Source organism: Ursus maritimus, unplaced genomic scaffold (genome assembly GCF_017311325.1).
Source record: "Ursus maritimus isolate PB19 unplaced genomic scaffold, ASM1731132v1 scaffold_23, whole genome shotgun sequence".
Classification (NCBI taxonomy): Eukaryota; Metazoa; Chordata; class Mammalia; order Carnivora; family Ursidae; genus Ursus; species Ursus maritimus.
The window spans coordinates 17,759,248-17,774,967 of NW_024424786.1; the positions used below are offsets into that span (position 1 = coordinate 17,759,248).

Consider the following 15,720-nt stretch of genomic DNA (forward strand, 5'->3'; position numbering starts at 1 on the left):
GAGAGTGTGAAGGACAAGGAAACTGATTTCCTTCAAGTTAGTTCCTATATGAAAAATTTAATTATGTATAGTGAAATGATTTTTAAGAATGAGGTGATTGTGTAAAATTAAATTACTTGGTTTTAAAACAGCAAGGTACTAAGTTAGACCTAAACAGAAACACTGCTGTTTGCTTTTTACACACAGATGACTTCTGTAAGGGTGAAACAAACTTTATTTTAAAAGGCATAAAAATAAATACAATAGACTACTTGCTAAATGAGAGCACCCTGGGGATTTGATCGCTCGACATTGCTACACATGAATAGTAGGGACTGAACTGCACATGGACTGGATCTTTTGGCCAATATTGGGTTGAATGAGACTTTTGATATCTCAGCCATAATGAATAAAGTTAAATTCCTCTCCACCGTAGCTTTTTGTTGTTGTTATTTATTTTTACTTATTTATTTGAATTGTAGCTAAAGTTAGAAAAGGTTTCCTGGGATTAGGAAGTATAATTATTTAGGCAGCAAAAAGTTGTTTTAGAAATTTTACTATCATTAGGAAGAAGCTTTAAAAGGCTGGAATTCCATTGTCTTGTAAGAAGTAAGAAATATTTATTGATTCCCAAATGGAGCTGAAAAAAACCTTTCCTCTTTTAGAAAGTTGTGAATGACCCAGCGAGAGCTCTAGTAAGCTTTACTGAACCAAGCTGCTAATAGTTATTTAATGTTATTCTTCAGTGTGAAAGAATCTCCCTAGATTTTCCTTTTAATCTCTTTGAATTGCAGGCTCATAAACCTCTCTGATGAGTCCTGCCAGTGTTTTCTTAGATCCCACCGTTGAGACAAAGGAGCCACAGAATTCTTTCACCTCTTGTTGTCAGACAAATCCAATAGAACGCAAGGTCAGAAGGGCCTGTGCTTCTGGAGGCTGGAAGATTCTTTTCCAAATGATCACGTAAATTATTTGATTTTATCATTATATTTCACAGGAACCTCTTTTTATAATGCATTTCTTTCTGTAAGTAAATTTGGATCTTTTTCTTGTCTCCATATTTGGCTAAGCTTTGGGTACAGCACACGGTTTGAACGGACCTACATACCTCAGGAAAAGCTGAGCCCATTGACTTCAAAAGAATTAGGAACAGTGTAGTGTAATTGGACTTAAGATAGAGCACCCAAATGCCACGCATTGCGTTTTCTTTCCCAGTGGCTGGGTTTGTTTGTTTTTAGGTTATTACCATTCTGGAGCTAAGATTCCAGATTTAAATCTGTACCTATTCCTTTAATTAAATTGCTGTCTAAGTCAGTTTATGTTTTCTCAACATTTTTGGTAGTGTCATGTTAACAGGAAAACTGAGATAGAATTTTACATTTTCAGATACCTATTGAAATATTTCATTGTAATGAGCAAAAATATTTATAATATGTAATACTCAAAAGAAAAGGAACTTACCTATTTTGCAGATGCCATGCCTGATTAGTAGACAATTATCAAGGCTAATTACAGGGTTCCTGTGAGTTACTTTACAGGCTAGGGAGGAATTAAGTTTTCTAATTATAACTACAATGGTGGACAAGCAGAGATCATTGTTTAAAAAGAAAAAAAAAAAACATTGATTTGTTTGTGTTCCTTCCTTGTAATCGTAGTTAGGGGGGAAGTTGCTGTTGCCCCATTCCCTGGACACCTGCCCCTCAACAAAGGATCGTGGTCACCTCCCCACCCCCTACATTTAGATTCACCTTTTACTTGTATGTGCCCCCTCTGCTCATTATACAGTTCTCCAGGGATCCAATTTTCCCTGAGTTAATCACCCTCAGCCTTTTTCAGAAGTTGTTAGATTACCGTCTTTTCAAGGAATACACACTTTCTTAGGCTTTTAACTTCTTTTGCCTAACTTTTGTTTCCTTATTTCTATTTAAAAGTATAGCTCTTGGAGTCTCAGCACACTGCCTTTAAAACTTTTTGTTGAAATACATGCACAGAAGTGCACCAATCCTAAGTGTCCAGCTTGAGTGACTTTCACAATAAACACATCCATCTAACCAGGACCCAGAAGGTCCCCCGTGACTCCTTGTAGTCCCCACGTTCCCCCATGCCCAACACTACAGCGTCACGCAACGACTCAGGGCACTTTCGCCTGTTATAGTTTATATAACAGGAAATCATATAGTATGGTCTCTCTTTTGTCAGATAGGACTTTTAAAACCAGAAACTCCACAGAAACTTGGACTGCGTCCACATAGTATTGAATAATCAGATCAAACCGATAGATGTTTAGATAGCCACAGAACATGAGCATATTTTTTAATATACTTCTTTTAACTCTGATCTTGGGCAGAGTACTAACCAGTTTTGCATTCTGTTTTCCCTCTTATTATGAGATATCACCTAAGTTGACCTGTCAACTAAGAAATAGGTCGCTACTCTAAAGTTACTGTATATAAAGAAAAAACTAATAAAAATGTAAAGGCCCCCTTTTTTGAGGAAGTAGAATAATAGAGAGGTGGTCCATGTGAAACAGCAACAAGGTGAGCATAACAGTGGCTCCCTCGTGGAGAAGCACAGCAAGATGCTGACGTCCTTGGCAGTTATCTTTGCCAGTTATTTCTCATTTATTATTTTCAAATAAAAATAGCATAATGGGCATATAAGACTGGGTTGTCTTTTTGTGTAATTGCTGTATTGCAGGTGTCCAAGACAGGTTAGATTAAGGCGTATTCATCTTGTCATTACCTCTGCCTTGTCTGATTTGCTTTAACTGATTTCAGAATTCCTGAAGATATCTATCAGATACCCTGGAATATAGCCAGCTTGATCGTAAATTATTTACATCTGTTTTTCCTCTAACTACAGTCTGTTGAGTGCCAATTACCCCCATTCCTAAATCTAAAAGTGTTTCATTTCCCCATTCAAGCAAATTTACCTTAGTCATTCTAAGAAATTGAAACATATGATTAAGATTTTTTTCTCTCCATGGGACTTTTAGGGAGAATTTTTTAAAAACTAAAATACTGAATAACCTATAACTAAGTGTGCTTTATGTAGGATGTGGAAATTGTTTTGTTCCGAGATTACTTCACCTAGTGATACAGTCCTCATAAGCTATTCAGTGGGCACACAGAGATGGAGCGACTACCCCCGACCACTGGGCAGAGTCTTTAATCTTTGATTTTAGGGTCAGTTTAATAGACTGTTGGTACCCAGTAAATATGAAGTGATATAATATTTGACATACTTAATAGAAAACCCCAGTGAGTTCAAAATATTGTATAATTTTTTCATCTATTTTAAAATTGTGTAACTCACCAATAAATTTTGAACAGGCAGTTATTAAATATAATTAAATTGTAGGCATTCACACAACGGAACAAAGGAAAGCATTCTCAGCAAGTGAACAAGAGACTAGTGAGACAGCTAAAGAAAATTTCATCGGGGTGAGGGGTGGATTTTAGTAGTTTCTTTTAAGCATCGACTTCTAGAAGAACAATACAAGCATACATGAAGTATAACATGCCTTTAAAAACAAAGACAAGTGCTTATCTGTAGTTGCTTTCTTTGTCCCAAAGTATACTTGTTTTAAGCAAGAGTACATGCTTCTACTACCTAAACTATATACTTACTAAATTTAGGTAGAATTCCAGGCTTCTTTGAACCTTCCACCCATAGAGAAAACTTTGGCCTAGGAAATAGCAATATAATATCAAAATAATACAGTTGTATTAATAGTATGGTTATTGAGACCTTTTAAAGTAAGTCTTTAAGTTACCTCTTCCTCTCTTGCAAGCAATTAAAAATCAGATGACTGATAGCCCCTTACATTTGGTTAGAGCTTTATTCTTAAAGCATTTTTAGACTGATCTCATTTGATTAGAACACCTCGCTGGTATTAGTCTGCTCTGACTGCCATAAGCAAATTCCTTAGACTGGGTGGCTTAAACAACAGAAACTTATTTCTCATAGTTCTGGAGGCTGAAATTCCAAGATCAAGGTGCCAGTCAATGTGGTTCCTGGTGAGGGATCTCCTACTGGCTGTAAATGGCCTCTTTCTTGCTGTGTCTTTATTTGATACTTTCCTCAGTGCCTGTGCATAGAGAGACCCTCTCTCTTCCTCTCCTTATGAGGCCACCAATTCTATCAGATTAAGACCCCACTTTTTTGGTATTCTTTTACTTTATTACCTCCTAAAAGGCTTATCTCTAAATACTTCAACGTATGAATTTTGAGGGGACACAATTCAGTCCATTAACAACCCTTCTGAAGTAGAGAAGAGAGAGCTCAGTATATCTAAGGTATATTTCTAAGGTTAGAAAGTTAGTAAAATATTACAAGTAGGGTTCAAATACAGTTATTTTTACCCAACTCCATGCTGTCTTCCTCAGTTATAGGTATAGTTTGTCTGACAAAAAAAAAAAAATTCCCTATCTCTCACAAAAATAGGGGTTACTATGTAATCACAAGGAATCACCAAAATCAACTCCATGGTTTTTGCATGTTGCATATTTGTGGAAAATGGGATAGATTTTGACTTTTGTAGTTCATAAGAAGTGGACTACAAGTCAGATAGCCTTAAAACTGCTGTCAAAATGGTAAACTCAGTTTTTAAGTGGTAAGTAAATTACAACTGTATTCACCGGGCTACAGTTGCCTTTTCAGCGCTCTTCATGGGTATGACTAAAGTGTCAAGTGTCGTATTTTATATTTTACAGAAGATGATCTAAGAAATACGGGACCAGTAGATGCTCAAGTGTATCTTGAAGAAATGTATTGGAACGAAGGTCAGTATTTTTTCTCTTGACTGTAGTAAAGAAAAATATTAGGGATTTTCTCTAAGAAGAAAAACTCTAATAGGATATTTGGAAATCTTAAAAAATAGTAATAGCTTGGCTTTCTATATATATGTATGTGGGTGGTTTTAGGAATATTTTTCATTCTAAACTTCAATTATTGATGTCCCCCTATATGACTCATTTCCAGTTATTTTTCTAGTCTAATTAGATGTTAGATATAGAAGGTTTCATAAGGTTTTCTTTGTTAAATTACTTGGGTTTTGGTTTACTTTCCATCTGTGTAATAGGGAAAATAAAGAATATAATTTTTTTCCATCCTTCCTGTGTTGGCATATGAAATGAATTCCTATTAGAATTTTTATTTATTTTTTTTACATGGAATCATAAACTGTCAGGGCAGGGCTTTTAATATTGTACTCTTTTGCTTGGAGCTTGGTTTTTACCCTCCCCTTTTGAATTCATGTTAGGTGGAAAAGAAAAATTTGTCACTCCCTTTTACCCACCATGATGTCTTATCTTTTTCCCTTTTCTATTACTAGAATTTTTATTTTATTTTATTTTATTTTATTTTATTTTTTATTTTAGAGAGAGAAAGAGAGTGCACGTGGAAGGAGAGAGACAGACTCTGTGCTGAGCCCGACTCAGGGCTTGATCTCATGACCCTGAGATCATGACCTGAGCTGAAATCAAGAGTCAGACATTTAACCAACTGAGCCACCCAGTTGCCCTCTATTACCAGAATTTTACAACTTAAACCTCATTTCTCTACTGTTCAGATAGTTTTGTGAATTGCTCTGGTTAGACATTGTTACAATGTTCTTTCTTCTAAATAGGACTCATGAATATCACACATCCATGTTTCTCTGGGACAATGAAGAAAATCTTAACTATTTCTTAGAATTTTTATATACTTTAACCCTATAACTACTGTTCAGCCTGGAGTAAAAATTCCCTAGGGGTTTATAAAAATTCACTAATGAGTGTGGATAGGCAGAAAATAAACTGCCCATCCATCCTTCCTGAAACCAAGTTTACTGGAATTTTTTTTTTAAAGAAAACTTTTTTTTAAAAAAAGATTTTATTTGACAGAGGGATAGAGAGAGAGCATGCACAATCAGGGGGAGCAGCAGAGAGAGAGGGAGAAGCAGGCTCTCTGTGGAGCAGGGAGCCCGACATGGGGCTCAGTCCCAGGATCCTGGGAACATGACCTGAGCTGAAGACAGCCGCTTAACCGACTGAGCCACTGAGATGTCCCTAGAATATTTTTTTTATGGCAAATTTTTAACTTAGTGCTCTAAGGAAGGTGGGTCATAGGCTATTGATTTAAGAGGAGAATCACATTTTTGCCTATGGGCCACTCTGCTCCTAAACTTGCCAAATGAAATCCTAGAGTATAAATTCTTATTTGCAGTGAATGATTGAGAAACTTGAGGTTTTGTGTAACTGGGGCTCCCAGGGTTTTTTAGTAGTTTCATCAGAGGAAACGAGGACTACTGCTGTGAAAGTAGAATATACTAGTGACATAGGCTTTAGTGAAAGGCTTCTAGGTCATGAAGGGGACTGACTAGAACATGTCATTTATCAAGGAGACCTGCCCAATTAAATACATTTTTTGAAAATACAGTATTGCCACCTCATCAGCTAGTACTGTGTGTGTTTAACCTCTTCTTAGACAAATTAGTTCTTTTTGCTGTAGCTGATTAACATATTTTGTTTCCTAATGATTCCTGATACTATGCAAATAGTCAAAACTGGTTTTTGTATTTCTTCCTTCAGTAGCCTTTTAAAAAATAAAAAGTTTTTATTTTAAATTCATATAGCTCGGTGGTTCAAGCATCTGTTCAGTCAACAAATACAATGAGCTTGCTTGCTTGCTTTTTTTTTTTTTTTTTAAGGATTTTATTTATTTGACAGAGCACAAGAAGGGAAAGCAGCAGTTAGAGGGAGAGGGAGAAGCAGGATCCTTGGGATCGTGACCTGAGCTGAAGGCAGACACTCAACTGACTGAGCCACCCAGGCGCCCCTGAGCTTTCTGATACAAGTGAAAAAAACAAGATAATGAAGGAAATGTACAACATGAAATTGTCAAGTTATAAACGTGTTACTATCCTTGGAATTTCCTTAAAGGTGACACTGAAGATACAGAAGAATCCTAACCACAGCCAATGAATCAGTTATTAGAAGCTAGAGTTAATCTTAAAAGTATAGGACATCCTTAGATGCTTATTTAAATTAAGGGTTTTGTTTTTTTTATATAAAGATGGGAAATAATCCTTATTCTTGTGAGAGAATATACTGAGCAGCAAACAGCTGCATGAAGCCATTATTTCTGCAGGGATATTTATAAACTAGTAATGTAAGTTTTGCAATTGAAAAGAGTAGTCTTGGTAGATGAAAATTCAATAAAATGCAATCAACTGGGCAAATAAAAAATTGTTTGAAGATTCCTTCATGGCCATTTTCAGAATAACCTTGGAAAGTGAAGATCCAGAGCAGGAGAAAAGTGGATGAAACCCTACATGATAGACATAGCCAGATTACCATGTTCTTGATCCAAGTATGAAACAATGCATTTTATTACACTTAAAAGCTATCCCTGAAGAACTGTGGAGAGAGTGGTTAACCTTTCCCCTTAGAGTTAGTCTGTGTTACAACTTGGTTATTTTGTCTTCAGTGTATTTAAAATGATTTCTGTGAAGATATCACTTTGCTAAGTGATAGAATAATATAAGAAGAAATGTAACAAGATGTGAATTTTTAGTGAGCATTAACATTTGAAATCATCTGTGACAAAACTCCACAGTAGCCCACGGTGGCCTCTGCATCATTTACTGAGCACATGTCACCTCAAATTGTTTCTCAGTGTTCACTGAGGTGGTAAAAAAACAAGAGGGACACTTAGCTTAAGAAAACCAATGGTTAGAATATGTACGTTTTTAGACAATTTAATAATGAAACAATTCACTTTTGAAAGCATGCTCTACTACAATGTATATGTTGGCTCAGACAGGGACGATGTTAGCATTTTGAAATTCCAAGATTAAATTATTTTTCTGTATGGACAAAAAAGGCATTGTGGTGAAAAATAAAAAGGAGGATTGGGTGAATGAATCCATGTTTTCCTTACTGGTAAAAGAAACCTGTAAAGTTGGCTTATTTAATTGTTAATTTTTCCAAGGCCAAATTTGATTAGAGAACAAATACAAGGCAGTTGAATTTTTTTTCTTTTCTTTTTTTCTATTAGTGGCATATGATGAGATCTGAGTGTTAAAGAATGAAGTTTGTGAATTGAATGAAGGTATTTGATGTATCTCTAATAAATTATGACAGTCATACAGTAAGGTGATCATTAATTATTTTTCTTTTACAGTAACTTCTCAGTGACAGTGAAATGGAATGACCAGTGGATCAGATTCTTTCAGTTAAAGGACATGAGCATTTCAGCTTCCCAACAAGATGGTAGACTTAATAAAATTTCCACCAATCAGTAAGCAAAATGTTGCTCCATATTGCCTCTTTTGGGCATCTCACTTCACAGAAATAGTGTGATACTAGAACAGAGTATCTAAATGTTGAACTTGATAAACAGTTAAGTTAACAGGGTGCCTGGGAGGCTCAGTTGGTTAAGCGTCTGCTATCGGCTCAGGTACTGAGGATCGAGCCCTTCATCGGTCTCCCTGCTCAGGGGGGACTCTGCTTCTCCTTCTGCCCCTGCTCGTGTTCTCTCTCAAATAAATAAATAAATAAAATCTTAAAAAAACAAAACAGTTAAGTTAGAGTTTTCTCTAAAAGAATATACTTCAGGCAAAAGCATGTTGCTTTACAGTAAAACATGTAAGGCTATTTCTTTGCTTCACAGTAGTATTTTTGACAAATACATTATTGAGAGGAATGTAAAGTTTATATGGATCTTAAGAAAACAAAAGACTTCAAATAAATGTCCTGGGTCACTTTTGAGCATCTGATCTCCCCTCAAGATCTTTGGGCTGTTGATTCATAGCTTTATTCTCTACTGATCTCTACAGATCAAGATTTGGCAGATAATTTTTAGAAACACTGCCCCATACAAGAATTCATCTCAAGTTCTCATTTAAATATGTTTTATACTTACTGAACTTCTTTCTTTTGTTTTGCAATTTCTATGAGATAAACTGCCATTTTTAAAAAGTTGTTGAAATAGTTACTTACAGTTGAGGCATTATTTTGGTGTTTTTGTTTGTGTTTTACAGAGGATCACTCTTTTTCTCTGAGTTGCCGATGTGGTGGAAAATACAGTGTTTCCAAGGATGAAGCAGAAGAAGTAACCCTGATTTCTTGTGATACGTGTTCACTAATTATAGAACTCCTTCATTATGGATGAAATTGTTCACTAAGTGGGATCCTTTAACTGTGTATTCAGACATGGTGAAGAGAGCCCATTCAAGTAAATGTTTAAAGCTGATAAAAAGTAGGATTTTTTTTTTTTGGTCAGCTTTTATTTACAGAGAAAGTATAAGACTGTCAAGCAGGGGCCACCCCAGATTAATACAAAATTAATTTAGTTATTTATATGTATTTATAATTTATATTTATAGAGCACCAGTACAAAAGGACTTGAATTATAAGTTACACTTTCTGAATTCCCATCTGAAACCTTTGTTATTTGGTCCATTTTCTCCTTGGTATAAAATAAGAATTTTCCTTTTCTTTAAGCATGTCTCCTCATGTTCCTTTGTAGTTACTGAGTTTTTGAAGTAAAATGACATTTCTAGCTGATGAAGTTATAGGCCTATTGTTACAAGTATCTCAAAGTCTCAAGTCATTAGGATTAAACTATGATCTTTGTGAATAACATATGAGCCTAGTACTCCCATGAGGGCTTAGATATGGATATTCATGAAGCTATTTCAAAGTTAATAAAGAAGATGAAGTGGCAACTGTAGAAAGGATAGCTTTGAAATCAAAGACTTGACTCTAGTCCTGGCACTATATTTCCAGATTCTTCGTGTGGCTACATTAAAGGGAATAAAGCTTGAACACTGCCATCTTCAACTTTAAATGTAACGGTAATGGTAGCTTTAAAAAAAAAAAAATGATTTGAAACAGATGCATTACTTTCCTTTTTATTTTAAAGTACTAAGTATTAATTCCTGTATTTATGAGTAAGGAACCATTGCATTGCTGGTATGATCAAATGGACTTTTATAATGTTATTATTGATTATAAAAGACTCTAAAGATTTTATTTTTCTCTGTATTTGATACTCTATGTACAGTATAAGTCAGGACTCATTTAAAAAAATTGAGGAATCCTTTATGGGATCACTGGAATTTTATTACTTAATTTCAAATGAGTGAACCAAGCATGTGACTTAGCAGCTTTTGGTATTTATTATTGGTTTGGACTTAAAAGACTAATTACTACTCTGACGTGTAAATGTAGCAAAAGTATGAGGCATATTCAAGAAAAGATTACTTTGATTATAGCTATAAAACCAAAAATTCAGAAGAGAGGTTGTCATCCAGGTTTTTTCCCTAAAAATATTTTTATATCTCTCATAAAATTTAGATGACTTATTTTGGATTACATTTTTATCCATATATTTGGAACTAATAGAGCCTGCTGTATGTATCACTTATTCTTTACATATAGCAATTACAAATGACTAAAACTAAGTAGCAAATGGTTTATTAGTAAGTACATGGTTTCAGTGGCAATAATAAATTCACTTGGAGAGAATAATCAAATCAAAAGAGTAAGTGCTTGCTAATCGTCAGAAAATCTGTGGCCATTAGGGCTGTCACGTAGAAATCCAAAATCACTCAGAGGCCAAATCTGTAAAATTAAAATGTGATTGAAGACAGTTAATGAAAGTGTTATATCATCATCATATTCCCCTTTTTTATTCATACCTTTTCTCTGTGCCATATAATTAAACACTTTCTCCTTATTTTTAGTCAAGAACAAATTCTCAATACCAAAATAAGACTTTAGAAAGTAAACTTGTACGTGCCTATGTATTTAAACTCTAAAGTTTCGAACACTGATATGTTATACAAGAAATTATATGTGTGGTGTGTGAATATATATGTATGACTATGTGTGTCTGTGTTTTCTTTTACTACCCTCAACTAAAGTTAACTGTAAACCTAAGTATTTAAGTATAACCTCTGCATAAGTATAAGGAATCCTGCAGATTCATGTGTTTTTCCTCTTCCTGCCGTGACAAAAACGAGGAGCCAGTGAAAATAATCATCTTTCCTAAGAGTCCTACATTTACTATAACCATGGTAAGTCAATGCACTTAACTGTGATATCCCCACTCAACAGTGTAGTTTGACTACACTGCTCTTCTGCAAAATGCGTATTTATGTCCAAGATATGAATACAGTTGTACAAGTTGCATGAGAAAGAATTACATTCTGGAGATTTAAATTAAAAGCTTCTTATAGCTAAGGTTGTTTGAACATTATTACTCAAACAAAAAATTACTCTTAATTACCAGTCTCACTGGGGAAAAGGGTAATTTCATAGCTGCGAAGGCCAGCATGTTCATAAAATGTAGTTGCTGCAACAGTTAAGTCCACTGACAGCCTGAATATTTCAAAGTTCATTTTTGAAAGAAACTGTTTATTTTTCCAGCTTAGAGAAGAAAACCTACATTTTAAGCAGAAAATAATACCTTGAAAAAGATACGTCCTCTTATTAGTCCATATGGAATAGGTCCATAATACCTGGAATCTGTAGAATTCTGGAGATTATCACCTTCTAACCAAACGTGACCTGTTGGCACCTAGAATTAGAGAAAAAAGCATCCCCTTAAAAAAAACAAAACAAAAACACAAATTTGGGTACTATAAATAAAAAGCATGTCTTTTGGCCGTAGGGGGAAATGTCCTAAAGTTCTTGTTTATAAAATACAAACCCTGTGATTTGTATTTTTACTTTTATTTCTTGCACAATAAAATATCTTTCACTAAATATTAGTAGGTAATGTTAAGGTTTCATCATTTTAAAAGACCTATCTTTTTTGCCACATGGTTCCCAAACATTAATTTGTTACACAAACCCCAAACTGAGGTTATAAGAGATCAAAACAGTGTGACAGGGTCATTAACTTAATAGACTTCAAAAGAGGTCATTAGGATGCTGACTGAAAATGTGCCCTCCTGTCTCTAGAACAGCATAAGCAGGGCAGCCACTCACTCAGCAACATCCTGGGGCCAGTACCAAGGCCAGACCTATTAGAGTGCTCACGATGAACTAAATGGTAATTGATTGTGACATCAATTACAAATAATCTCATCATTTTATTGGAGTGGGCTTGTCAGAATTCTAATTAAGATCCCTGTTCTGCCTTTGTACAGGCCATATCTTCAGTGCATTATACTTCAATAATGACCATCAGGAACTAGAAGGACCTATTATAAAATCATCAGTTGTAAAATTAATGATGGTGACCTTCTACTAAATGAAAGACCCCATCTCCTATATTGTCCTATGTATTAACTGCTAGATAAGTTTACATTTTTACTCAATGTCAACCATAAGAGTATTTAGAACAGTTTACTTTAAAAAAATGTGCTCTGTGATATGAAACATTTGCCCATTCATCTGTTCTATATAAACTTAAAAGCTTACTCTGCAGCAGTGAGCAGTAGTCCTTAAAGTAGCATTTTATAAGTTATAGTCTTTGTTACCCAAGAAAGTTGAATTATTTATTGACCAGACCAAGATGATCTACTGGGAAGGGATTTATTTTCACTTTTCTTTTGACTGGCCGTTTATTACTTGGGAAACTTACGTGAAGAAAAATACTCCTTACTGGGTTAAATAAAAAATGACTGCAGTTTTACAAAATGTTACAAATCAGTGCTTCTTAAAGACTTTATTTTTTAGAGCAGTTTTAGGTTCACAGCACGATTGAGACGAAGGTACAGAGATTTCCCACCTATCTCCTGCCCCCACACATGCATAACCTTCCCCACTGCTGAAGTCCCCTCCACAGCAGTGTATGTGTTACACTTGGTGAACCCACATCAACATCATAATCACCTGAAGTAGAGAGTTAACTTAGGGTTCATTCTTGGTGTCGTACATTCTATGGGTTTGGACAAATATATGACATGTATTCATCATTATAGTATCATGGAGTATTTTCACTGCCCTAAAAACCCTATGTGAGCTGCCTATTATTCATGTCTCCCCCCCAAACGCTCCATATTACCTTTTGGAAAAATAAATGTATGCAAGCATGTAAAATCTGAATTTCACTTTACATCAGAGATTATATAATTTTGGAATGTCTTATGTAGAAATATTTGTTCAAAACAAATGAAGTTCATTATTTTCATTTACATACACTTAAATCTATTTGTAGAGAAAAAACGTAAGTTTCCTGAGAGAATATCAGATGCTATAAGATCACGTACTTTCTTCTCACCACTATTAGTGGAACTAGTTATAGGTTCTAGGGCCAAAAGCAAGACTAATTCCTATCTAAGTGGACTTATGTGCAGTAAACTTTAATATTGTTCAGATAGAAAAATGAATCCATCTCAGATCATAGATGAAAAAAAAAAAAAGCCAAATAGTGTGTTTGGAAAAGCCATGTATATAGTCGCAAGTGCCACGATGGGAGAAGCTATAATATGGACATCTTTTATGTTTAAATTTCCATAGTTTCTCCTTAATAAGTGTTTGTTTCTGAGTTCCAAAAAAATAGCTAATAAACCAAGATCCAATATAATTACATTTCCTCATGAAGCTTTCCCCAACCCTGCCCGCCCATACCGAATACTCTTGACGGTTTCCAGCACTTACAATATAAAGTCTGCCTTGTCTGCGGCCCTGGATTATAACATCTTATTAACCTGCTTGGCTTTTGTGTAAGTCTATCATTTTATGACCAAATAAGCCAAGACAGTAATCATGTCATGATCTTAATTCTTTACAACACCTAAGCCAAAACTGGAACTCAGATATTTGGTGGCATTTGTTATTAATGTAAGCAGAAATTCTTATAAAGCACAATCACTTTTGTATGACTCAAGTTTCTTCCAAATTAGCGAGATAAAGTGCTGAAGTGTTATCTCTGGTATAATAAAATTAACAAGTACAGAAAGGAATCTGCTAAGAGAAACCCAGAACATATTGCCGGAAGCCTTTGGAAGAGTGTGACTCAGGCTATCTTAACGTAGTCCTTGACTGCAACGGGTGGAACATAAAGAAGGGAATAGTAGTACAAGCCAGTATATATACATTGCTTTCCAGTTTATTAAAAAAAAAAAAAAAAAAAAACTCGGAGTTAAGATGGCAGAGGAGTAGGGGACCCCATTTTCAGCTGGTCCCCTGAGTTGAGCTGGGTAGGTACCAGACCAGCCTGAACATCCACGGAATCAGCCTGAGACGCAGGAAAATACATCTGGATCTCTACAAATGAACATCTCCAGCGCTGAGTTTTGAGGTACGAAGGGGGGAGCCGTGAATCTGCACACAGCTATTGGAAGATAAAAGGAAGGGGGAGGGAACCGCCACGTTCGGGCCCCGGGAAGCGATAGCCACCTGCACGGGGGAGCAGGCGGACTTGCGGACTGGCAGCCATGAGAGATCAGACTGGGACTGAGAGCCGGGGAACGCACGCCACCAGACTGAGGGCCGGAGCTTCGGAGCACGCAGGGGCGGCTAGCAGTGTTAGAAACACAAAGGACAGGGGCGCCTGGGTAGCGCAGTCATTAAACGTCTGCCTTCGGCTCAGGGCGTGATCCCGGCGTTCCGGGATCGAGTCCCACATCGGGCTCCTCCGCTGGGAGCCTGCTTCTTCCTCTCCCACTCCCCTGCTGTGTTCCCTCTCTCGCTGGCTGGCTGTCAAATAAAAAAAAAAAAAAAAAAAACACAAAGGACAGAGACACGCCGGCCCTGGAAGTGAGGGCTGGGACATCAGGTGTGGGGTGAACATCCCGGGACGCTGCAGGGTTGAGCAGCACCAACAGTAACAGAGTTAAAGTGGCCAGAACATCAGTGGAGAACGGTCCGCAAGCCCTCTGTTCTGAGACAGAGGCTGAGATTCGGCCGCTGCTGCTCTGACTCTCAGAAGAGGCACAGCAAACCGCCAGGGAAAGCCCTCAGAGAACAAAAGTCTGGAAATACCGGTTCACAGTGTGCCCATACCCATTTCCCCTCGCAGGGGACACAGAGACTCTACCCAAACAGGGTTGCTTGAGTTTTGGCGTGGCAAGCCCCTCCCGCAAAAGGCAGGCTGAAAAATCAAGAAGCCCACATCCCTAAGATCCCTATAAAACAAGGGCACACGGCCTGGGTCCTGGTCAATAATTTGGGCTCTGGACAACCCCGCGACCTCTCCTCATCAGAATGACGAGAAGGAGAAATCCCCCCCCAGGCAAAGAAAAGACAATGAGTCTGTGGCCTCTGCCACAGAACTAATGGATATGGATATAACCAAATTATCAGAAATGGAATTCAGAGTAACAATGGTCAAGATGATGTGTAGACTTGAAAAAAGTATTAACGAAAATGTTAATGAGAATATAGAATCTCTAAGGGCAGAAATGAGAGCGAATTTGGCAGAAATTAAAAATTCTATGAGCCAAATGCAGGCAAAACTAGAGGCTCTGACGGCCAGGGTGAATGAGGCGAATTGGAGGATGGGTTAGTAGAAGAAAAAGCAAAAATAGAATCTGGACNNNNCTTAAAAAAATCCACGCCCAGGAATGTAGGTTACGGGAGATTACTGACTCAATGAAACGTTCCAATGTCAGAATCATCGGCATCCCCGAGGGGGTGGAGAGAAACAGAGGTCTAGAAGAGGTAATTGAACAAATTGTAGCTGAAAACTTCCCTAACCTAGCAAGGGAAACAAATTTCCATGTCCAAGAGGCAGAGAGGACCCCTCCCAAGCTCAACCACAACAAAACTACACCACATCACGTCACATCACAGTGCAATT

General features: G+C 36.6%; 2 protein-coding genes across 10 annotated transcripts in view; one reads left to right on the top strand and one right to left on the bottom strand.

Moving 5' to 3' along the window:
- DNAJC24 (DnaJ heat shock protein family (Hsp40) member C24) overlaps positions 1-10,007 on the top strand; it is a 72,998-nt gene extending 62,991 nt beyond the window's left edge. For both annotated transcript variants that reach the window (XM_008686858.2, XM_008686859.2), the window contains exons 4-5: positions 4,695-4,763; positions 9,005-10,007. In XM_008686858.2, the coding sequence (XP_008685080.1) occupies positions 4,695-4,763; positions 9,005-9,135 (200 nt within the window). In that variant the 3' untranslated portion in view covers positions 9,136-10,007. The remainder of the gene's footprint in view (positions 1-4,694; positions 4,764-9,004) is intronic.
- A 419-nt stretch (positions 10,008-10,426) lies between these two features.
- The window catches only part of IMMP1L (inner mitochondrial membrane peptidase subunit 1), an 86,396-nt gene continuing 81,102 nt past the window's right edge, over positions 10,427-15,720 (bottom strand). For 7 of the 8 annotated variants that reach the window (XM_008686864.2, XM_008686860.2, XM_008686862.2 and 4 more), the window contains 2 exons: positions 11,437-11,547; positions 10,427-10,589 (listed from right to left, as the gene is read on the bottom strand). In XM_008686864.2, the coding sequence (XP_008685086.1) occupies positions 10,521-10,589; positions 11,437-11,547 (180 nt within the window). In that variant the 3' untranslated portion in view covers positions 10,427-10,520. The remainder of the gene's footprint in view (positions 10,590-11,436; positions 11,548-15,720) is intronic. The other variant, XM_040638912.1, reaches the window with a different exon arrangement.